This window comes from Pan troglodytes, chromosome 3 (assembly GCF_028858775.2).
Source record: "Pan troglodytes isolate AG18354 chromosome 3, NHGRI_mPanTro3-v2.0_pri, whole genome shotgun sequence".
NCBI lineage: Eukaryota > Metazoa > Chordata > Mammalia > Primates > Hominidae > Pan > Pan troglodytes.
The window spans coordinates 18,373,892-18,398,394 of record NC_072401.2 but is presented as its reverse complement, the minus strand read 5'-3'; the positions used below and the strand labels follow the sequence as shown (position 1 = coordinate 18,398,394).

Below are 24,503 nucleotides of genomic sequence, written 5' to 3'. Positions count from 1 at the left end.
TCACCTTTTACAATTCTTTGAAGACATGCTTCTCTTGAACCCACTGGTTTAAATTTTTCATTGAAAGCTCTGCTGTTGTCTGCAACTGATCTGGTCGCAATGGTCTTGGCACCCATTGAGTGGAAATCTCAGCTTTAATTTTTGAGTCAGAATTGTGTAAGCTAACGTCCGTCAAGATGTCTGTGGTGTTGACTGTCATTCCTGTTGTTAATCACCAGTCCTCTTCAGTTGGGATGCAAACAAAATGGATTTTTGTCCTCACAAATTGATGCGGATGTTCTGTCACTGCAGGCTTTATCTTCAACATCATCTCATCCTTTAAAATGAGTTGTCCATTTTTTTTGACCCCTGAACTTTTTACTGGCCTCCTCCTCCCCAGAGCGGACCCTGCTTCTGCTGGCTTAATGTTTTAGAACTTTGGTGTCACTGGTCTCGGGCACCACTTTGCCATCCACTATCTGGTGGCTGGTGGTCTTTTGGATGATTTGCATGGAATTGCTGCTGTCCAGGGCATCACCAAGATTGAAGTCCTCGCCATCTTCCAGCAGGTGTCGATCTTAGCCTCCAGCTTGACCTTGATGTTTGGCAGGACCTCGTACTCCTGGGCCTGGTGCTGCCTCTTTGCCCGGGTCTGTGCCAGCTCCGACTCCAGGTGCAGGAGGAGCCCATTGAGCTACTCCATCTGCAGGGCGTAGCAGGCCTCCACCTCCCTCAGGCCATTCTCCAAGCTGGCCTCCAGATTTCTCATCGAGTCCAGGTCCATCTCCAAGGACTGGACTGTAAGTCTCAGCTGCACGAGCACCATCTCAGCAGCTCCAATTCTGGCAGACTGTGTGGTGATCACTGTGGTGCTCTCCTCAATCTGCTGAGACCAGTAACCTGTCTAGCTCCTGTCGGTTCTTCTGAGCCAGCTCGTCGTATTGGGCCCAGATGTCTGCCATGATCTTGGCAAGGTCCTGAGATTTAGTGGCATCTACCTCCGCAGTCACCCTAGAGCTGGCAGTCTGGGCTTGTGGGCCTTTTACTTCCTCTTCATGGTTCTTCATGAAGAGCAGCTCCTCTTTGAGAGCCTCGATCTGTGTCTCCGGCTGCAGCCAAGTGACATTGGTTTCATCAGTGACCTTGCAGGAGCCCATAATGTTGCTCTCCACAGACTGGTGCACGGCCAGCTTTGTCTCATACTTGACTCTAAAGTCATCAGCAGCAAGACGGGCATTGTCGATCTGCAGAACAATGCGGGCATTGTCCACAGTATTTGCGAAAATCTGAGCCCTCACGTCTTTGATGGTCTTGAAGTAATGGCTCCAGTCTCTGACCTGGGGTCCCTTCTTCTCCAGGTGCCCCCAGATTTTGGTCTCTAACTTCTAGTTCTTGGTCTCCAGGCTTCTCACTCTGTCCAGGTAGGAGGCCAAGCAGTCATTCAGGCTTTGCATGGTCTGGCCATTCAGACTTTGCATGGTCTCCTCCTCATTCTGGATGCCTCCCTTTCCTGCCAGACCCCCGGCCATCCCCACAGCCAGGTCCCCGGACCTCAAGCCGCCCTGGAAGCTGGTGGAGCAGGACATGGAGATCAGGGAACCAGAGCTCCCGGCACCTGCATAGACACCAGCCACGCTGCTGACCAGCCAGGCACCATAGCTGGGCGCTTGGACGGAGTCCAGGAAACAGTAGCTGGTGGAGAAGGTGGAGCAAGTGGTGAAGCTCATGCTGTCCAGGGAGGAGAGTGAGAGGACAGGACTCAGACTTTGCCAACGACCAAGTTATCCATTTTTAAACTGCTGGTTTCTTTAGGCCATTATCCTCATAAGCTTTTTCAAAATTACCAGTGATTTTACCATTCTTCCACCCAAGCTTTACCGTGTAGTTAATATTTGTTCTTGCTTCAATTTTAGCAGAACTCATGTTGCTCTGATACTGGATGTTTTCAAACTGATGTCTTATCCTTCTTAGTGCCTCAAACTAGATGCCGTTTACACGTTATAACAAGTTAGTAGTTTATTTTGGTGCAAAAAATTCTTGAAACCTATGCATAGGTTTTTTATAATATGTGTTTTCCATGAACTTTGAAGACCCCTCGTACTTTTACTTATTTGCCATTTGGTGATTTAAATAAAATATAAGTGCTCAGCCTGCATCTTTTTTTTTGTCATATTATTTCTACTAACAGCTAACATTTACTGGACTATTAATATGCCAAGTACAGAGTTAAGTATTTTATCTACAATCTCATATAATCCTTACAGCATCCAGTGAGCAAGCCCCATAAATAGTATCCCAGGTTCTATTATTATTTCTGTCTTAATGAATGTAGAAACTGAGGCATGGAGAGAATATGTAACTAGCCTAAGTTCATAAAGATGGCTAAGATCCCAAACTATAGCTAGGTCTTTTATGCCACTGCCCCAAAACGAATAGTGTCCCTCTTTCCTATCAGGTTCTAAACAAACAATGGAAGTGAAGGCTAAAATTGTGTTTTTCTTATAGGCCCATAGTTCCCTCTTTCAGATGTTTTTCAGAATTCAAAATTATTTGTTTTGAAACAGGTAATACAATGTTTTGTAATATCTCCAACAAGTCTGAGATAGCACCCTGTGATCAAATATATTGACAGTTATGCAGGACCAGCTTATATCAGCTTAAGTCATGTTTTGCTACCAAATGTGACAATAGTTGTGGTGAGAGTGGGTTTGTTGCCTCTCCTCACCTCCAAATAGTGTATTTTGAAACCTTCTTGTATTTTAGAGCCATGGACCAATTAATGATAGATGCTGTTTGGAAGACTTCTCTTTAAGTCTTTTAGACAAGTATTTTAACTAATACTGAAACACAAAACTAGGGAGACTTCCACTTCAGTCTCTGACAGCCATGGATCAGAGAAGGCCTATTCACATAACACTGATCTACCTGAGTAAGGGTTTAGACATTTAAGGAGTAGAGAACTAGTATCTCTACAAGTAGGCCCGTTTCTAAGAGGAAAAAGTATATCCCTACTCAAAAAACAAGTTTCTCTAGTCATCCTTTCCAATTTACCAATCACCTTACATCTAAAGGGGCAGAATAAATAAAGGGAATGGAGCCAAACCAGAAATGTGTGTATAAAAGCCACCACCCCCAATACTAAATCTCTGTATCGCTATTGTGCACTGTGTATATAAGTTATCTGTTCTTATCCCACACTTCTTACTAAAATCATTCAGTTGTTTTACCAACTATATAAGTTTCAGACAGAGTTGTATTATTACTGTTGAACTTTATTATAGTTGTACTTGATCAAAATGTTTTGGTTAAAACTCTCAATGATATTCTCATTTTACAGAAGTATCTTAGGATATCCGTGCTGAAATATTTAGAAGTAAATTGTAATTATTCTACAGTTTCAGTGGTTCTACAAATAAAAATAAAGTAAAAAGAAAGCTAATTTGGCAGACTAGTAACAGTTCTTGAATATTAGTGGAAGCTATGTCATTGTACTATTCTTTCATCTTTTATTTATAATCAAAATTTTTCTATATAAAAAATCGAAAGAAAATCCTTGATGATGAAATTCAGGATATATATGAAATGCACATTTTATAGAATTGAAGAATTTAATGGATACAGAATTATAAGAATTTAGACGTTTTCCTAGTTAATGCATGCACATTGTATATTAGGATAAAAATTGGTTACTTATACAATTTATATTCACATACTGAGTGTTTTAATGTCTAGTAAAATATATCTGAATGAATATTAAAACTCTTGAGAATAAGTTGTTCTGCTTCTATGTCTAATTCTTTATTTGTATTTTAGTTTGGGACCAGAGAATGTTTAATTGTAAGAAGTAATTAAATATGCCACATTTTTGGTTGATATATTATTATAAAGCTGATTAAATCTACAAAGCTTTTATTGCTAATTCCCAGAAAACATTGGGAGTTATGGACTGATGCTAAAAGACTTCTGAAGTCATTAATTTGTAATAAAAATAAATTTAAATGTTGGTGATTTGCCTTTCTCTTTTTAAAATGATTATTATATTTATTTCTTCCCTAGATCTTCCTCAGAACTGTGATCCTAACATTCCCCTAGTTGCTCAGGAATTAATGAAAAAGATGATACGTCAATTTGCGATTGAGTACATTTCAAAAAGTGGTAAAACTCAAGAGAATAGAAATGGTTCAATTGGACCAAGTATAGTATGTAAAAGTATCCAAATGAATCAAGCAGAAAACTCCCTTCTGGAAGAGCAGGAAGGCCCCTTAGACCTCACTGTGAATCGAATGCAAGAACAAAATACTCAGCAAGGTAAGATTTTTTGTGTGCATTTAATATATAATTTGATGTTTTATATTGTTAAATGTATATTTATAACTTTTTATATTCATAGGGAAATTTATTTTGGATGTAATATGACTTTTAATTTGCTTATGTAATGTGTGCTGGAGAGAAGTACCTATTTACAGCTTTTGTACTTGCATCTTTGTTTATAAAAGAGAAAATCTGAGTTGCTCTCAACTCCTTTTGCAATAAAGTGTATCCTAATAAACAGCTTAAAAATAAAGCATATAAACAAATAAAGGATATAAATAGATTTTTATAAGAAATAATTATTTTTATAGTGGACAGCTGAAAACAGTAAGCACTTGCTTGTTCATTTTTTTTTGTATTTAAGTGAGAAAAAAATAGATTATTTATCTTCCAGTTGTTTATAATATAACTTGGAACAGAGGAAATGGAATGTCTGTGACAAATATAATGTTATCATGTAACTAACTATATGGAGAAACATTTGTCATAAGGAACCTGAATGATGAAGACCATGTTGGACTTATAGAGTTTAATTAAAAGAGAACCATAACTTCACAGAGGAAAGGCAAGAAGAAGAGCCTTTTAAGTGTGTGCGAAGGACTTAAGTGTTTATCAGAACAAAGGACAATTTAGGTAGCTTTTGTTAATATGGACTAGGAATAGTATTGTCAGTCTTTGAAGCCATAAGAAAAAAGTTATCATTAAATTTGATTCCAGAAGGCAGTGATGTTAGTTTGGGGCTCTTAAGAAGAATATACTAGTTAGGCCAGGCGTGCTGGCTCACGCCTGTAATCCCAGCACTTTGGGAGGCCGAGGCAGGTGGATCACCTGAGGTCGGGAATTCAAGACCAGCCTGACCAACATGGAGAAACCCCGTCTCTACTAAAAATACAAAATTAGCCGGGCACTGTGGCACATGCCTGTAATACCAGCTAGTCGAGAGGCTGAGGCGGGAGAGTTGCTTGAATCCAGGAGGCAGAGGTTGCCGTGAGCCGAGATCATACCATTGCACTCCAGCCTGGGCAACAAGAGCGAAACTCTGTCTCTTAAAAAAAAAGAATATACTAGTTAGTGTTTGAAGATACAGTCTTTTCAGTGTGTAAATCAGATTAAAATTTAGAGGGGCTGAAATATGGGAATAATTTTTCCTTTTTTGTTCCCTAATACTAGGTTGCAAGTATTTATGTGACAATATCTGACAGATTTTAAGATAATAGCTTATAAGATAGAGAAAGAAATGTCAAAAGATAACTATGATATCGCATGGGTGTCCAACCTTTTGGCTTCCCCGGGCTACAATGGGAGAAGAAGTGTTGTGTTGGGCCACACATAAAATACACTAACACACTGACTATAGCTGATGAGCTCTAAAAAGCCGGTGGGGGGGTTCCCTGTGTTATTTTTATGATATCTGCCACCACAGATAGGTAAAAAATATCCTCACAATCAAAGGGTTGGACACCTGTGAAGGCTTAAGGAAAAAAATATCAGTACTTAGAATTTTGGAACTTGGAAAATAGAGGATTTTTAGAATTTTTTTTATTTGCTTTTCCATGCCTTATATTCCCTTATATTTCCTCTCCTTTTGGGGATTTCTGAAGAGACTAGAACGTAGGCTTTGGTATGTGACAGACTAGTGGTTGAAATCCCAGCTCTGCTACTTACTTAAGTTACTTGAACAAGTAATGTTACCTGTCAGACCTTTAATTTCTTCAATTGTAATTTGGCCATAATAATAATGGACCCATTGGAACAATGTGAGAATTAAATATTTAGTAACAAACTCATGAAAGATTCTCAAATACTACTCTCACCGTACTGTCTACCCCCCCCGTTCCTCATCACCACAGAAGAAGCCTTAGAAGTAACATGATAGTGATCTATGAATACTTGTATGGCTGTTACAGTAACGTAGGACTGAGTTTTCTGTGAATGGTCCAATGAGTTGAGTTAGGATCACTAGCTAGAGGTTAGAGGGAAACAGATTTCAGGTCTAGATAAGAAAGAATATTTCTAAGGAAATTGCTAAGGAAAGAAGGAATGATTCCCTGATTGCCTTGTCATTGGAGGTATTGAAAAGCATCAGATGAGTGGTTAGAATAGTTGGCATTTTGGCCGGGCATGGTGGCTCACACCTGTAATCCCAGCACTTTGGGAGGCTGAGGTGGGTGGATCACGAGGTCAAGAGATCAACATCCTGGCCAACATGGTGAAACCCCGTCTCTACTAAAAATACAAAAATTAGCTGGGCGTGGTGGCACATGCCTGTAGTCCCAGCTATTTGGGAGGCTGAGGCAGGAGAATCGCTTGAACCCGGGAGGCAGAGGTGGCAGTGGGCCAAGATCGCGCCACTGCATTCCAGCCTGACAACAGAGCAAGACTCTGTCTCAAAAAAAAAAAAAAAAAGGCATTTTAAAAGTAAATTTCCAGTCCTTAGATCTTTGATTCTATGAAGTTAAGTGGCAAGACAGATCCATGTATATGTAGAACACAAGTCATGTAATTATTTAAATTATTGTAATAGTCTAAACAAAGTGCAAAAATATGTGAAAATCCTGAGTTTGGAAAGAGTAGTGATAGTGGATATAAATCTATAACTAGTCTTCTTGATAATTTTAAGTTTTTGAATGACTTATTGTCATATGTGATTCTAGTCTTCTTGAGGATAGAAATTATTTAGTTTAATGTGGTTTGAGGTATAGAGGGCACGGGGAAGAGTGATGGTAGATGAAGCTAAAGAAGTAGGTAGGGACCAAATTTTGACTTTTCTTAGGGTCATAGAAAGCTACCAGACTGAGAGTAACAAGATCAGATTTTCTTTTATGAAACCATTCTGCCATGGTATGGATGGGTAGTTTCTTAAAATTTGTCTACTTGCATACCAAACAAGGAAAAATGAAGCACATACCCTTTGATGCATTTGTGTGTACATATGGATGTGTGTATATGTACCCACTAACACAGTATGTGTACTAATCTTTCTATAAATATTTTAGGATTTAAATAAAGATGTTATAAACAATTTTTAAATGTCTTGCTAATCATGATGACTTCACTGCCAGTATCTTATTGAATGATGATATACTTTAGGAGAGTTTCATTAACAATGATAGAAAGTATAAACCCATATTTCACATAGCTTCCTTAAGAATTTAACCTTTTTTTGGCCTGATTTCACTGTTTTTACTTCATAGTATAGTCAATGAAGAGCTCATACTAGTGGTAGCAGTGTCAGTTATGCCGTTTTTTATGTTGCTATTTGCTAGTGCTTACATTTTTCATATTATTCTCACTCTGTAATTTTTTAGCAATACTCATTTAAGCCAGTTATTTATTTGGTGAGTTACTTTATTCAAATTAGATGACAATCCATAAATCCAATAGATAATCTATCCATAAATGATGTAGATACATTTATGGGTAGTATAAACCATAAGTTTATGAAATTCTCCATGCCAAATAGTTTTATAGGTAACTTTATATACTCTTAAAGCAACAGATAATTCCTATTTTGTGCTTTCCTTTTTTTCTACTCTGTTTCAAAGAGTAGAAAAAAAAGAAATGTTGGTATAATCTTGATGCGAAAACCAGACAAAGATAGCAAAAGAAAGAAATATTTCAACTTACAAACCTAGATGCAAAAATCCTTAATAAATATCAGCAAATTGAGTAAAGTGAGGTATAAGAACATAATAAATAATGACTAAGGAGGCATGGATGATTAAGCATTTGAAAACTTTTCTTAATTTTCTAAATTAAAAATTATGTCCTAATAGATACAAAAAAAGTTATTCTGCAAAAGCTGATATATTTATGATAAAAATATCAAACAAAGAATAATAGATGGGCACCTCTACTACCAAAGACATTATAACCTAAAGATTTAAAATAAAAGATAACACAAAAAATGCACACTATCATCAGTTTTAAACATTTGATGAGAGGTCCTTACTCAGCCACCCAATCAGAAAATCTAGTTTTAAAAAAGTTACATTTTCAATAGCTGCAACAACAGGAAAAACAGTGAAATGCCTAAGAATGAAACGGATAAACTATGTCAGGTCTTATGGAGAATATTATAAAAATATATTGAAGGAAGTAAAAGAAGACCAGCAAAATGAATGATTATACTTTAAATGAATGTGAGGACTGATGCTTACAGATTCAATGTCATTCCAGGCAGAATTCTGACAGGATTTGTTGTTAAATGTGGCTTGCTGATCCTAAAATTTGCAAGCAAGACTTAAAGAGCCAAGAATAACCAAGTCAAGGTGGTAAATAAAGTCTTGCTAAACGTAGCAGCATTAAGTGCAGTAATTAAAACAGGGTGCTATTGGCCAGGATAAAAATAAGTAGGACAGATCAGTAAGCCCAGAAGCTCCCAAACAATAGTGGAATCTTAGTGCAAGACAGAAATGTCGTTATAAATCACGGGGAAAGATACCGTATTCATAAATAGTTCCAGGGCAATTGATTACCCAAAAGGGTGATAAGGGGCGGATCCCTACCTTACACCACTCATAAAAGTAGTTCTAGTTGGGTTTAAAAGCTAAATGTGAAAAGCAAAACTAAAAGAGAGGAAATTATAGGATAATATCTTAATTCAAAATAGGGAAGAAGTTCTTAAAATGCAAGAATCACAGTCCATACAACAATTTTGTATATTTGACTGTACTCAAATCTAAAACTTAAGTATAAAGTCACTGAAGAAAGTGAAATGTCAAGCCTCATCTGTAACTGATGTATCTAGAAAGCATTCAGCTAACAAAACTACAGCCAGTGAGACAGACAACTGATAAGAAAAATAGGCAAAGACAAGTCTCAGAAGAAGATATTGGAATAGGCAAATAAGCAAAGAAAAAGATACTTATAAGAATATCTTGCCTAGCCTCCTTCCCTATATAGGATTCTTTTATTCTATATTATAAGAGATGGTAATTCAGCCTCTGAGTGAATAAGTATTTACCAAAAATCTTTGACAACTCTAATAGTTAGGCTCATATCTATGAAGAATATACTCATTGTTTTATATTTTTTCATCTGCAACAGCGTTTTACTTTACTGTAAATACTTGTAAAAATTATTATGTCTCCAAGACTTCCCTTTTCCATGATAACCTTTAGGGTTTTCTTCCGTCTTGTTTTGCTTTTCTTTCTGCAACAATATGAGAAACTCTAGTCCTTTGACATAGTAATGCTGTAAATGTTTGTTGAAACTATTAGGTTTCTTCAAATGTCTGTTTACTCTACAAATTTTTTCAACTTCCTTAATTGTTCTTCATAAGTCAGTTTCCATCTTCCTCATTGTCATTGCCTTCTCTTTCACAAACTCTACACTCACTTAAAATATGGTTTCCCTGAGGAAAACATGCCTATTTTCCTCTCCATTGTACTTTCTATCCAGGCATTTCAAATATTTGAGGATATTTCTTTGTGCATTTTAAATTATTTAGATTTGTATAAATACTCTGAGCCTCAGAAAGTGGTAGAAAGGTGAGGCATGCATTGCCTATACCCAGGATTCTTTTTTGTCCTAGTACATTGAGTTAAGAAACAGATATAAATAACATTAGTGTGTCAAGTATATATTTTTTAAATATCAGTTTTAATCTAGGGCCAGAGTAAAAACTCCTAAATTCCAATGTACAAGAAGAAATTTGCAACTTAGAGACCTTTATCATTACTGTAACAACTATGAAGCATAGGCAATCCTATACAGAACAAGATCAGATTGGGCAGAGATGGAATACTTCATTAACTTTGTTAATGCAGTCTTCTGCCATAAGATCCAGTGAATATTCTGGTAGAACTTTCATTATAGTAAACCTCTCAATGCATTGTAATTGTTTGCATGTTTATCTGCCTTTGGGAGCAGGAAACTTGTCTTTTTTCACTTTTGTGTCTCCACTGCTTGGTATGGTACACAGTATATTGGATTTATTTATTCAATTAAAAATCCTCACCATCCTCAAATGCCACGGATAACTAAATGAGAGTTGAGACTTGACCATTGCATTTAGGGCGTTTCTGCAGTGAAATTTTCCATTTTAAACATTTTGGCTGCAAAATATTCTGAAATATACTTTTTAATACTTTTTAAAATGCCATGTGGAACATTGTGTCATGATAATGGACATTAACTATTGTACCACCATGTAATGATTTGAAAATTTTAGGATTATTTTCTCTTAATTAGCAAGAGATGAGTAAGATTTTTTTTAATTACTTCAAAATGTTATCAGTAGGGTCAACTTTGGAATCCATAACTTCTAGTTTAAATTTCTTTTTAACAAATTATGTATAGGACTAATACTAAGTAGGCTTCAAGTGACTATTTGAGAGACTATATTGAATAAAATATATGAATTTCAGCCGCATATTTAGTTGTCATTAAGTATCCTTTGTTGCTGCTGCCACCACCACTGTTGTGCTTTCTTGGCTGTGATTAAGGTAGGTGTTACTATGTGTAAGAGAGTCACATATAGTTTTATGATGTTATGTATGCTTAATTATGTGGTTTATAAATTAAGTTTTGTAATTCTGTTTGGAAATCACTAAACAGTTTTTAAAGTTCAGTTCAAAAAAATTTCTATGTCCGCTAACGAAATTGTCTATCTTATTTTTCTATGCCGAGCTTTTGTTTTCTGTGGCTAAAAACATGTGGAAGAAAATGTTATATTCCATGCTTGGGAAGATGCCATGTTTTAGTCGACCTGAAAAATAAAACATATGTCTAGATGGTTCTGTGTCCCTTCTAATCTAATCTCCTCTGACTGCAGGGATAGAAGAAACAGGTGATACTTTAAAATTCCAGATCTAGGCCTACGCTCTCCTGCTGAAAATCCTTTAATGGCTTCATATTGCCCTTTAGATAACGTCTAAAATCCTAAACTCCAGGAACCAGCCCCTGCCCACCTATCCAGCCACATCTTGTGTCTCTCTTTCTTTAGTCTTCATATTGGCTTTTTCTCATTTTCTTAAATATGTCATACACTCTCAGAACCTCAGAACACTGACAAAAAAGCTACCTTCTACCCCCAACCAGTTTTTTTTGTAAATACATATTACTTATTTTTTTTCCAGGTCTCCTTTTAAACATTAGTTTCTTAGGAAAGCCTCCTCCACACCTCCCATATTGGATGTACACAGACACACACATTGATATTCTTATTCTTACTCATATTTAGTTTGGGGTTCTTACAGTATTTTTATATAATATCCTATATTGTTTTGTAGCATTTGTTACCCTTGTAATTATTTGTTTCAACCATTTTGTCTGCTGTTTATTTGGTCTTGTTATGCTTTTTTTTCCTCCTTATTTTCTTTTGGATTGGGTTTCCTCACTTTTCTTTCTTTGCTTACTTTGAAGTTATATACTCTACTGCTATTAAGTTTGTAGTTACCTTAGAAGGTTTTAAAGGTATAGTTAATATAAAAAATTTAGAGTCACCTGCCCTGACACTTACAGCTATATTCAGTGCTGTGTTTCCCTTCTTGTGACATCACAACTTAAACACAACCATTTGTTTTATATCATCAATTTTTGTTGAGAATTACATACATGATTATCATCTCTTTTGCTTATCATTTCTTCTTATATTTCACATGTTCTTCTGGGATCAGACATTCCTTAAATAAGGGTTTATTGGTAGTAAACTCTCAGGATTTTGTTTTTTTTTTTTAATTTCATTTTCTTTTTCACTTTCGTTCTTAAAAGACGTTCTCTCTAGGTACATAATTATCTGTTTGGTATGATTGTTGTGACTGCCAACTAATAGTCTTTTCCTTATAGGTAACTTTACACACTCTACTTTTGGGCTCTCTCTCACTCTTTCTCTCCCTGTTTTGTTTATGGTATTCTGCAGGTTGTCTTGGATATGTTTGGAAGCAGATTTCTTTTTTTTTTTCTTCATATAAGCCACAGAATATATTTAATTCAGATTAAACATGAAACTAGAATAATGTTCTGTCCTTATCAAGTAGCAATTACATTTTTTTTTAAAAAAAAGAACAATACATTTCTGTCTACATTCCGGCAATCCAACAAGGCAGCACGGGTCACAATCCAACAAGGCAGCATGGGTCACAAGCAGTTTGATGAGGTGACAGGGGAAGCAGATTTCCTTTCTTTATTCTACTTAAGAGTTATATGTTTCCTAAAACTAAGGAGAAATCTCATCAATTGTGGACATTTTTCAGCCATTATTTGTTCAAATATATTTTTACTCTCACTTTTATTTCCTTTCAAAATCCATTTAGACATATTTTGGATCTTCTTATTTTATCCTCCCTACCTCTTCCTTTTCACATTTTCCATCTGTTTGTTTCTGTGTAATATCATGATTAGTTTATTCAGAAATATTTCCCAATTTACTAATTCTCTTTCAAGCTATGTCAATCATGATTTAACCTGTGTCTTGAGTTTCTAATTTGTCATTATACTTTTCATTTCCAGAAGTTAATTGTTACTTTTTCCAAATATGCCTGTCAGCATGCCCATAATTTTACAAAAGAATCACTAAGCAAGATATCAAAAGTGACTGAGAGGTTATTTTAGATAAGATCGTTGAGGAAGACCTCCATAAAGAAGTGAGTTTGAGCTGAGACTTGAATAATAGAGGAAGTCCTCCATATGAAGATCTAAGGTCAGGGCATTTAAGTCAGAAGAAATATCAAATATAAATACAAAATATCAAAACTCAGGGCAGGAATGTATCAGATATATTTGAGGAACTGTATGAAAATTGTCTCAAGTGAAAACCAAGAGATTGTTCAAAGCTTTTTTAATAAGGTGAGATTATAGAATGTGAAGAAATAAAATTGTTACAGTATATATAAGCTGGATTTTTCTTTTTTCTGTTTTGTAAAGAATGTCATTTTTTTAAAAAGTGCACTTTTCAAATTCAGAAGTTCCATAAATGCTATCTAAAATGTCACCTGACTAACTTAATTATTAGGTATATAAAGCAAAAAGAAAAAGAAAAAAGAAATTAGTGTCCTCTGTTGCCATTCAATTTTTTACAAAAATTTGTTATATGGGTTAAGTATTCTTTATCTGAAATGATTGGGACCAGAACTGTTTCAGATTTTGGATTTTTATCTTATTTTGGAATATTTGCATGTACATAGTAAGATATCTTGTGGATGGGGCCCAAGGCTAAACAGAAAATTCATTTGTTTCATATACACCTTATACAAGCAGTCTGAAAGTAATTTTATATAATATTTTAAATAATTTTGTGCATGAAGCAGTTCGTGTTAAGTACTCATATGATATAAAGTTGATCACCAACCCTGTGGGTTTCCAAGTGTCAATTCTTGTTTTTTTCTTTTCCCTTGTAATTTCTCCAAGTATTCTCTCCCCAAAGAGATAACTTTCGTACCTACTTTATAACCTTGAAGTTATCAATATGCCAAAATTGGGTTCTTATGCCCAGTTGTAATAAAGCTGATAGTTTGTATTTAATCTTCCTCTTGGTTTTCTGTTACATTAAGAACAAAATTTACATTTCTTTTAATGACTTACTAGGTTCTGCCAAGATTTTGTTCCTGCCTACCACTCTGGACTTGTTCCGTTTCCTTCTCTTCTTCGCCTAGGTGTAAGTCACACTGTCTATGTCTGACACTTGCCAAGCCCACTGTACTTCAGGGCCGCTGATCCCTTTGCCTGGGTTACTCTGCCTTCACATATTCTTGTTTTTTTTTTGGCTTGCCCCCTGTTCATCATTTCTGTCTTAGCTAGAGTATCCCCTTAACAATAAGAAAATGATAAATTCCAAATTTCAATGTATAAACAAAAGAAACTTCTTCATGACACAGAAGAAAGCAGTATTAGAAAAATCAAAAGACAGTGGCAGTCTGTGAAAAAATGTTTGCACCTTATAAAATAAAAAATGAATGATTCTAATCTATTAAGAGTTTCAAAAAATTGAAATGTAAAATATCAACAACCTGATAGAAAAATGAGCATAATTATACTGTCAGTTCATAGAATAAATTTTAAAAGCCCTTAAACATAGGAAAATACTCTCAACCATACTCATGTGATTTACACCTGTCACACTGATAAGAATTCAAGTTTAGCTATATACCGTGTTTGTCAAAGCTGTTAAGCAACAGACATTTTCATGCATTACTGTGGAAATACAAACTGTGCAGTCCTTATGGAGGAATTGACAGTATCTGTTACATTTTATAAGCATTTGTCCTTTGACCTAGCAATCCCATTTCAGGGAATCAAGCCTTTAATTACACCTGCACAAATATGGAATGATATGCATTCAGGGTGATTCACTGGGACATTAATTGTAATAGCAGGACATTGGAAATAATCCAAATATCCATCACTAGTGCCCTGGTTAGTTAAATTATTTATATCCACACAATGGAAGGCAAACATCAAAAAAAAAAAAAAAAAAAAAAAAACGGTGAGAATGATCTCTTGATAGTGAATTTCCAGGTTTTCTTGTGAGGTAATAAAAAGCAAGATGCAGAAATACATATATTACATGCTCTCTTTTGTGTAGAAAAGCAGGGAAGATAAGCCAAAAACTAACGACAATGAATGTGGTTACCAAGAAGGGGATGAAGTAAATGAGGCAGATGAGACAGGAATGGAAGTGCTCTCAACAGATCTTGTTATTGAGTTTTATGTAAATATTCTGTATATTCCAAAGGATAAACATTTTTTTAAAGTAGAGCAATCCCAAAAACTTGAAGTAGAATATAACAAATAAACCTGGCTGGGTCAAATTAGTAACATAATGTTAGTAACATAACATTGAGAAAAGAATTGTATCAAGTGATTTTACCCAGCATTTTGACTATATATTCTTACTGAAATACATTCCAAGGGCAATAGAATATATTCCAAGGGCAAAAAAATACTTTAAGGAACGCTTAAACCTTTTTTTAGTAATACTAGTAATAATGTTGTCATTATTTTTTGAGTCTGTAGAACAAATCAAATATGTAATCATATTAACATCATTATGAAACCAGTATTTTCAGTGTAAGAGAAAAAACAACATCAAGTAAAAAACCTTATATTACATGTGGATTGGAAATGCAGTGCAAACCATGAATTATTTTCAAAAATACACATTTCCTCATCTGATCACTGAAATAGCCTATAAGCAATGAAAACTCAGTGGCATTGAACGTAAACCTGGAGTGTGGTCTCTAAACATTATTTCCCTTTGAAAGGAAGCAGGCCTCTTTGGACTTCAGGTTTGGACTAGGAAATGTACAAGATGAGCCTGGAACATCTTGTGCTAGCAGGCAAGGAAGCCCAAAGATGAATTTGTTAAAAGAATACAGGAGTCAATGTTAAAGGTTCCCAGGTGGTCAAATATGAAAATATTTGATCATCAGTAGAAGAACAATTTCGGTGGAATGAAAAATATTGAACGTTTTAAAATGTACTCATTTATGAGAACCAGAAACTGAAAGTGTCCCCCAGAGTTAGTAGTCTCTATTGGAGGTACACACCACACCAGTTCTTTACTGTGAAAATTAGCAATTAAAGGAAAGTGTTAAGCATTTATCTTGCTTTTTCTATACAAATTGTGTTTCAGGACAACCAAATCATTTAAAGAAAATTCTTGAAGAATGTTGGCTAATAAATATGGAAGGCATAATAGACTTAAAATATTACTGTTTTTCCACCCCAATAAGATAATTGAATCAAACAACAGCATCAGAAGATAAAGACTAATGTAAATTAATACAGCCACTATGGAGAACAGTTTAGAGGTTACTCAAAAAACTAAAAATAGAGCCACTATATGATCCAGCAATCCCATTGCTAGGTATATACCCTAAAAAAAAAAAAAAAAAAAAAGGAAATCAGTATATCAAAGAGAAGTCTGAACTCCGCTGTTTATTGCAGTTTTATTCACAATAGCCAAGATTCGGAAGAAACCTAAGTGTCCATCAGCAGACAAATGGATAAAGTAAATGCGGTACACATACACAATGGAGTGCTATTCAGCCATAAAAAAGAATGAGATCCTTTCATTTGCAACAAGATGGAACTGGAGGTCATTATGTTAAGCAAAATCAGGCACAGAAGGACAAACTTTTCATGTTCTTACCTACTTGTGGGAGCTAAAAATTAAAGCAATTGAACTCATGGAGATAGTAGAAGGATGGTTACCAGAGGCTGAGAAGGATAGTGGGGGGTGGGGTAAGGAGGAAGTGGGGATAGTTAATGGGTACAAAAAAGTAGAATTAATAAGATCTAGTATTTGAGAGCACAATAGGATGACTGTAGTCAATAACAGTTTAATTGTACATTTTAAAATAACTGAGTATAATTATATTGTTTGCAACACAAAGGATAAATGCTTGAAGTGATGGATGCCCCGTCTACCCTGATGTGATCGTTATACAATTGTATGCCTGTGTCAGAATGTCTCATGTACCCCATACTCAGTAACCACAAAAATTAAAACTTACAAAAGAAACACAGGCCAGGCGTGGTGGCTCACACCTGTAATCCCATCACTTTGGAAGGCCAAGGCGGGTGGATCACCTGAGGTCAGGAGTTCGAGACCAGCCTGGCTAACATGGTGAAACCCCGTCTCTACTAAATACAAAAAAATTAGCTGGGCGTGGTGGTACATGCCTGTAATCCGAGCTATTTGGGAGGCTGAAACAGGAGAATCGCTTGAACCTGGGAGGCGGAGGTTGCAGTGAGCTGAGATTGTGCCATTGCACTCCAGCCTGGGCAACAAGAGCGAAACTCCCTCTTGAAAGAGAGAGAGAGAGAGGGAAGGAAAGGAGAGGAGAAAAGAAAGAAAGAAAGACATTGTTTCACATCCACTAGGGATGGCTAGAATCTAAAAGATACAAGAAGTGTTGGCAAAGATGCAGAAAATTTGGACCCCTGATACGTTGCTGGTAAGAATATAAAATGATGCAACCCCTTTGGAAACAGTCTGAAGTTCCTCAAAAGGTTGCACATCCAGTTATATAACCCAACAGTTCTACTCCGAGGAACCTACTCAAGAGAATCGAAAACATATGTCCACACAAAAACTTGTTCACAAATGTTTATAACAGCATTATTCATAATAGCCAAGAAGTGCAAACAACCCAAATGTCCATTAACTGAAGAAAGGATAAGTAAAATATTGTACATCCATACAATGGAATAGTATTCAACAATAAAAAGGAGTACTGATGCATGCTACAACATGAGTGAACCTTAAAAACATTGTGCTAAGTAAAAGCAGCCAGTCAAAAAAGACCAAATATATGATTCTATTTGTATGAAATGTTTAGAATAGGAAAATCCATAGGCATAGAAAGTAGATTACTGGTTGCCAAAGGCCAGGAGTCATAGGACAAGGGAGAGCAGTCGCCCAAGGGTGCAGGATTTCTTTCTAGGGTGGAGAAAATGTTCTAAAATTGTGATGGTTGCACAACTCTGAATACAGAGAAAACTGCTGAATTGTAATAGCCAAGATTACGGGATCAACCTAAATGTCCATCAACAGATGAATGGATTTTTTTAGTGTGGTATATATACAAAGTGGAATACTATTTCAGCCAATAAAAAATGAAATCCTGTCATTTGCAACAACGTGGATGAAACTGGAGGACATTAAGTAAAATGAAATAAGTCCAGCACAGTACGACAAATACAATATGTGTATTTGTCACTCATGTGGAATCTAAATAAAGTCGATCTTATAGAAGTAGAGAGTAGAATAGTGATTACCAGAGGCTGGAAAAGGGTGTGGGGAGGGGAATGGACAGAGGTTGATCAACAGGTACAAAGTTAGGTAGGAGGAATACTTGTGTTTTGTTGCACAATAGGGTGACTATAGTTAATGGTAACATAGTTCAAAACAGCTAAAAGAATATTTTGAATGTTGTCACCACAAAGACAAGTGTTTGAGGTGGTGAATATGCTAATTACACTGATTACTGTACAATGTGTACATGTATACATGTATGGACCCCATAAATAGGTTCAATTATGTGTCAATTCAAACCAATAAAACTTTTAAAATATATATTATATGTATACACATATATAAAAAGATAAGTATCAGAGGAAAGATTATTTTGAGAACTTTACAACAGAGGGGTCAGACTGTCACCATCAGAACACACTGATCACTTGAGCATCATTGAAAATAGACTTTATGTACCTCGTGGTATGTCACTTCACCTGTGAAGTATTGTTACCAAAAATGTTGGACATGGATCTAAACAATTATTAGACCACTGGTTCTCAAGCATAGTCAGGAAGCCCTGAGAATCCCTGAAACCCTTTCAGGAGATATACCAGGTTAAAATTAGTAATATGTTATTTGTTCTTTTTACTCTCATTCTCTCACAAGTGTGTATAGTAAAGTTGCCCAGAAGCTACATGATGTGTGATATCTCAACACAATCAATGCAGAAGCAGATGTGAGAATTCAGCTGTTTTCTATTAAGCTGGACATTAAAGAGATCTACAAAACTGTTTTTAAAATATAATTCTTTTTACTCATCTTGAAAACGTTTTTCATAAGTGTTTTATGAACATTAACATTTTTAGCGTTGTTATTGTTATCAATTATAAATACTTTAAAAATCCTTTTATTTAATTTCTGTTATGGTAAATATCAGTAGATACAGCCCACATAAAAGGTCTGCAATAATTTTTAAGAGTAAAAAGGAATTGTGAAATCCAAAAGTTTGAGTTACTTGCTTTATTGCCAATTCCAAGTTTATCAGAATTATTATACAAGAAATTTTTTAAAGCAAAGTAAATGATACCACAGGAAAATAGTGCAGATGGTCATCAACTTAAGGTGGTTCAACTTACAGTTTTTCAACATTACAATGGGTGTATTGGGATATAAATGCATTTTTGACTTACTATATTTTTTTATTTACAGTGGGTTTATCAAGCCATAGCCCCATCATAAATTGGGGAAAGTGCTGCCCTAAATTAGAGACCATGGCCAGGCGTGGTGGCTCACGCCTGTAATCCCAGCACTTTGAGATGCTGAGGCAGGTGGATTACTTGAGGTCAGGCGTTGAAGACCAGCCTGGCCAACAAGGTGAAACCCCATCTCTACTAAAAATACAAAAATTAGCCAGGCATGGTGGCACACACCTGTGATCCCAGCTACTCGGGAGGCCAAGGCTGGAGAATCGCTTGAACCCAGGAGGCAGAGGTTGCAGTGAGCCAAGATCATGCCACTGCACTCCAGCCTGGGCAGCAAAGCAAGACTCTATCTCAAAAATAAATAAATAAATAACCTTAGAATCAAATGTGTCACACTAAGAATCAAATGTAACACAGAGACATTATTTGATTCTAGTTGAAGATACCAGCTGTAAAAACACATTTTGGACTCAAGAAATTTCAATGCAAATTAGGCATTAGAAGATAGCTTTACCTACTATAGAAAAACTAGAAAACAAATAAGAAAATGAAGAAAATAACAATTTTCCTGTATTCTTCCACCCAGAGCTATCTGCAGGTGCTCCTGTGTTCAGTCCTTCCAAACCATTTTCTGAAGAATATCTACATGTGCACAAAACACACTCGCAGTGCTCAGCCCCACTGACCTACTACATGAGATATATATCCTCTGTAAACTGTTTGCATAATTTATATTTTTGACATCCTTATGTTACTAAGTATTTTTCTGCAGAATCGTTTTAATACTTAAATTCATTTAGTTAGCTCAATAGTATGGAAGGATCACATATTATGTGTCTTTTATATATAAATAAACATTCTTGAGCTAAGGTTTTAAAGTCAATCTTAATTTTTACTTCAGGACAAATTCCTAGAGGTGAAATTGCTGGATCTAAAAGAATGCATAATGCTGTTGAAAGTCACAGTAGTAGGGGTAGGGGCAAGGTGGTGACCAGAAGAAGATACTGAGGTTGGGGAGCATCAGGGTTGACACTGGTAAGTAGGTGTAGTTTTTATACAGGAAGGTTGAGTTCATGAAAATTCATTAAACTGTATAGTTAGATTGTACTTTTATGTAAAACATTTATAAAAGATTTTTTTAAAGTAATCATTTTTGGAGGAGCATAACAAGGAGTCTCAAATGCATGGTTAAAAAAATCTAAAGTCTTCCACTATGATGTTGCAATAAGTATACAAACCATGTTTTAAATAATATACTTGCCTAAAACTTTTTACAGAATAAGGTCATGTAATATAGAGGATAAAAGAGAACATGTTCTTTAAAATGTTTTTCATAGGTACTGACTTGAAACCTTTTGAAGCCATGATTTAATTCAGTACTTGCAGGAATAACTGAAGAAAGAAAAAAGAATTACAATAAGTCTAAAGTGGCATTTGGTGGAAATGTTGAAGCCTTATTTTAATTTCACCTATAGCATTTTCCTAAATTTGCTATTATAAATGTTTACATCTTAAATTCACTATAAGCACTTTACTTTGATTTATATCATCTCTTATCATGAATAAATAGTAGATTAATGAATTCTGTAGTATTTCAGCTATGTATATACAAAACAAAACACATCGGGAAGAAAATAACCTTCCAGTTAAAAAACTATTTGAGCCCAGGCATGGTGGTTCATGCCTGTAATCCCAGCACTTTGGGGAGGCCAAGGCCGGCAGATCATTTGGTGCTCGGGAGTTCGAGACCAGCCTGGCCAATATGGTGAAACCCCGTCTCTACTAAAAATACAAAAATTAGCTGGGCGTGGTGGCGAGTGCCTGTAATCCCAGCTACTTGGGAGGCTGAGGCAGGAGAATCACTTGAACCCGGGAGGTGGAGGTTGCAGTGAGCCGAGATTGTGCCACTGCACTCCAGCCTGGGCAACAGAGTGAGATTCCGTCTCAAAAAAAAAGAAAAAAGAAAAAGAAAAAAATACTATTTGACTTGCAGAGGTAGGCAAATGAAGGAAAAACCAATCCTAAGGCTGGAATAATGTGCTACTCTTGTGTTATTTCTCCCATGACTGAAACGCCATAGTTAAACAGTAACAATCAAAACAATTTTATTTGCAGTGAGCATAAGGCTTCAAATTTTTAAAATCGAAATTTGGATAAACCCAGGGAATGCTTTTACACTTTGTTGATTTTTTCGCTAATTAAGTTTACGGATTTTTTTTATTGTGGAAACTTAGGAAAGGCAGAAAAGTATGTGTAAGTGTATATGTAGGCACATACATACCTAGGTAGTGCATGCACACAATCACATATTTTAACTGCTCAACGCTTTATCAACCAAAGATCACCATTGTTCCCATTTTTGTATATTTACTTCCACAGTTTATTCTATATTTTATTTTATTTGGGGTTCTTGTTTTACATGCAAAACATATTTACATCATCTGTATATCAAATTTTATATCGTACCTTTTAAAAATGTTATAGTAGCATTTGCATTTACATGTTTACATCATCTGTATATCAGATTTTTATATCATACCTTTTAAAAACGTTACAGTAGCATTTGCAGTTTTTTCATGCTTTATTAATGCCTTAATGGCAGTGTTAAATCTAATTCTCAAGCAAGTGAAGGGACCATAATTTATGTAACCATTTTTAAAATATTTAGTGTTTTTAAAAAATTGTATAATCTACGGTATATCTTTGTATATAAAACCTTTTTTATGTTAAATATTATTTTCTTAAAATAGATACCTAGAAGAGTGTAAACATTTTTAAGATTTTTGAAGACATATGGCTACATCGTTTTTTGTTTTTGTGTTTTTTAAGAGACAGGAGTCTTACTATGTTGCCCAGTCTGGACTTAAACTCTGGGCTCAGGTAATTCTTCCGTCTCAGCCTCTCAAGTAGTTGATTTCTCTTTCATTTTCAGTTTTATCATCAAAATTTGCACATTAATAAACCTATTTATGCCATCCGGTTGTTGTGAGAACTGGATGAGTTAAGACATGTAATGTTTGTAGCAAATGCTTCGGACACTTTAAGTACACTATAGAAAAATAGAGTTTTAAACACATTAGGTTTAATGTAAGTTACTAATATTTTCTAGCAATCAGTCAAATATAATTGACAAAACCATAAGAATTTCCTAGAGAGGAGAATAGCAAAAGGCCAGATAAGAGATGAAACAGAATAATTTCCTTGGAGGGGTGGAAAACAATTCTATATTATGAAGGTTCCAGTTGTCCTTTTTGAATAGATCCTTTATCAGAAATTTGCATGACAATACAGGAAAGAAAACAGTTTATAAATGAAAAATTGAAATCTGAATTTTAACTAAAAATTAACCCAATAAAGTGTCAGTATTCAAGAAATTGCCCAATGTGGCCATGACTTCAATTTTTGAAACGTCAGTTTATTTTTAAATTTAATTCCGGTAGTGTTATATAGACAATTACCTGACCTTGTTCAAAGATTAGATTGGCTTATCTTTAATTCTGTACATTTTACAATAGTGTTTGATCAGAAATAATTAAATTATAGTGTTAAATGACCCGTCTCCAACCAGTAAATGAAAACAATTTTGTATTTATTATTAAATGTTAGTAAAAAATTTGAATATACAGAAAAATACAATGTAATAATCCTGTACTTGTTAACCAGAATTAATAAACGTGTTACTTGTTCATATTTACCTCTGATTTGTCTTCTCTTAAGGAACTAAAGTATTTCTAGAAATACAGTTAAGGTCCTTTTAAATCTTTTTGTTTACCCTTGGAAGCAACCAATGATACCACCTATTTATGTATCTGTAAACAAAATCGTTTTATGTGCTTTAAATATTCACATAAATGGCATAATAAATACACTGTCTTTTTCACTTAATCCTGAAGTTTACTTATTCACCAAAAATTAAAAATCACAGCAACACCAAGTGTTATCAAGGATGTGGGAAATAAATTTGGTAGTATCTATTGTTCAGCACTTCCGATAGTTTATCTTAGAGAATTATTGTACATGAAAACAAAAAAAATTTAGAAGGATATTCATTTCAGCATTGTTTGTAACAGTGAAAAACTAAAACAACCTGAATACCAACAGTAAATAAATGGGGAATAAATTACAATGTAATAAGATAGACTGCAGAGAATATACTAGTAAAATTGAATTAATTACCTCCCCCTCCACCTTACTTAGTTTGTGTTATCTTGTAATAGCATGCTGGGCGCTTAATTTTATCTACATTATTCACTACAAAATGGTGGGAGAGGTTACCAAGAGTTGATTTTAAACAGATTTTTATCATATATTTAGAGTTAATTAGTACTTTGGAATGATGTACACACAGATTCTAGTTATATCTCCATTGCGAAGGAGTGATGTAATCACCATTCAGATAAATATAAATTATGAGGAACAAGAAAATATCCTTCCCCCACCCCCGCCATTCCTGGGCTTTCTCTATCCTTCCCAAGCTGGCTGTCTCATTGTTTTTGTTTTTCTAATTCAGACAATCCTAGGAGTATCTTCTTTTGACTTTTCCAGCCCTTGAACTACAGGCTTTATGAAGAAAAGGGAATCATGCTATCAGCAAAATAGTATAGATGGTTAATACTGCTAACAAAAAGTGAGATTTTCTATAGATAACTAAAATTGATCTAAAATTCTTAATGGTATTGCAACTATTACATATTTATGTATTTTGTGTTTACTATGTAGACATTAATTGATAAAAGAATTTTAATGCAATGTGACAGAAATATGGAGTACATTTTTCATTTTCACTAGATACTATAATATATTACTTTATTTGTCAAATCCTTTTAGAATAAAACTTTTAACATAGCCTAGATGTGGAGAAAGGGCTGTGAAGAAGAGATAAAAGCATTTCTCAATAGGGTCATTGTTTAGACTTCCTAAAGAGAAAGAATCAGAAGTATAAGCCTATTTGCATAGGTTTCTGAAAGATGGAGTAGAGCTTATGTGTAGCTCATCCAGATTAAAATGCGCTCTAGTTGGTGCTTCGTGTGTGAGTAGTCCAAAAAAAGAAAAGAAACCTTTATTGCCCCAGGTAGAGAGCTGCAGCCTAGTTTTTATAGTATCTGTAAAGGAGAGAAAGGGGTTCCTGTACCTCCTTTCATAATTTCTATTTTATGAAATAATTTTAAGTGGAGCATATCAAGTCTAAGCTTAGAATGGGGGAAATTTCATTACTTCATTCTGAGACTAAGAGTAACAGACTTAGGGGAATGTGTTTTATATGCCATAAACTACATAAAATGAGCAAAATCAAAATGAGTGAATAAAGTTATAAACTTGAATAT

The 24,503-nt window shown here is 35.0% G+C and overlaps 1 protein-coding gene across 24 annotated transcripts in view; it reads left to right on the top strand.

Annotated features, from left to right (window-relative positions):
- LCORL (ligand dependent nuclear receptor corepressor like) overlaps positions 1 to 24,503 on the top strand; it is a 179,209-nt gene that overhangs the window by 109,043 nt on the left and 45,663 nt on the right. For 22 of the 24 annotated variants that reach the window (XR_010156487.1, XR_010156485.1, XR_010156490.1 and 19 more), the window contains one exon: positions 4,036 to 4,287. Coding sequence is in view for 16 of the 24 variants with exons in the window: in XM_054682807.2 (XP_054538782.1) it covers positions 4,036 to 4,287 (252 nt within the window). In the remaining 8 variants the exon portion in view is untranslated. Of the gene's footprint in view, positions 1 to 4,035; positions 4,288 to 19,765; positions 22,869 to 24,503 lie in introns of those variants that run through there. The other 2 variants (XR_010156488.1, XM_054682805.2) reach the window with 2 other exon arrangements.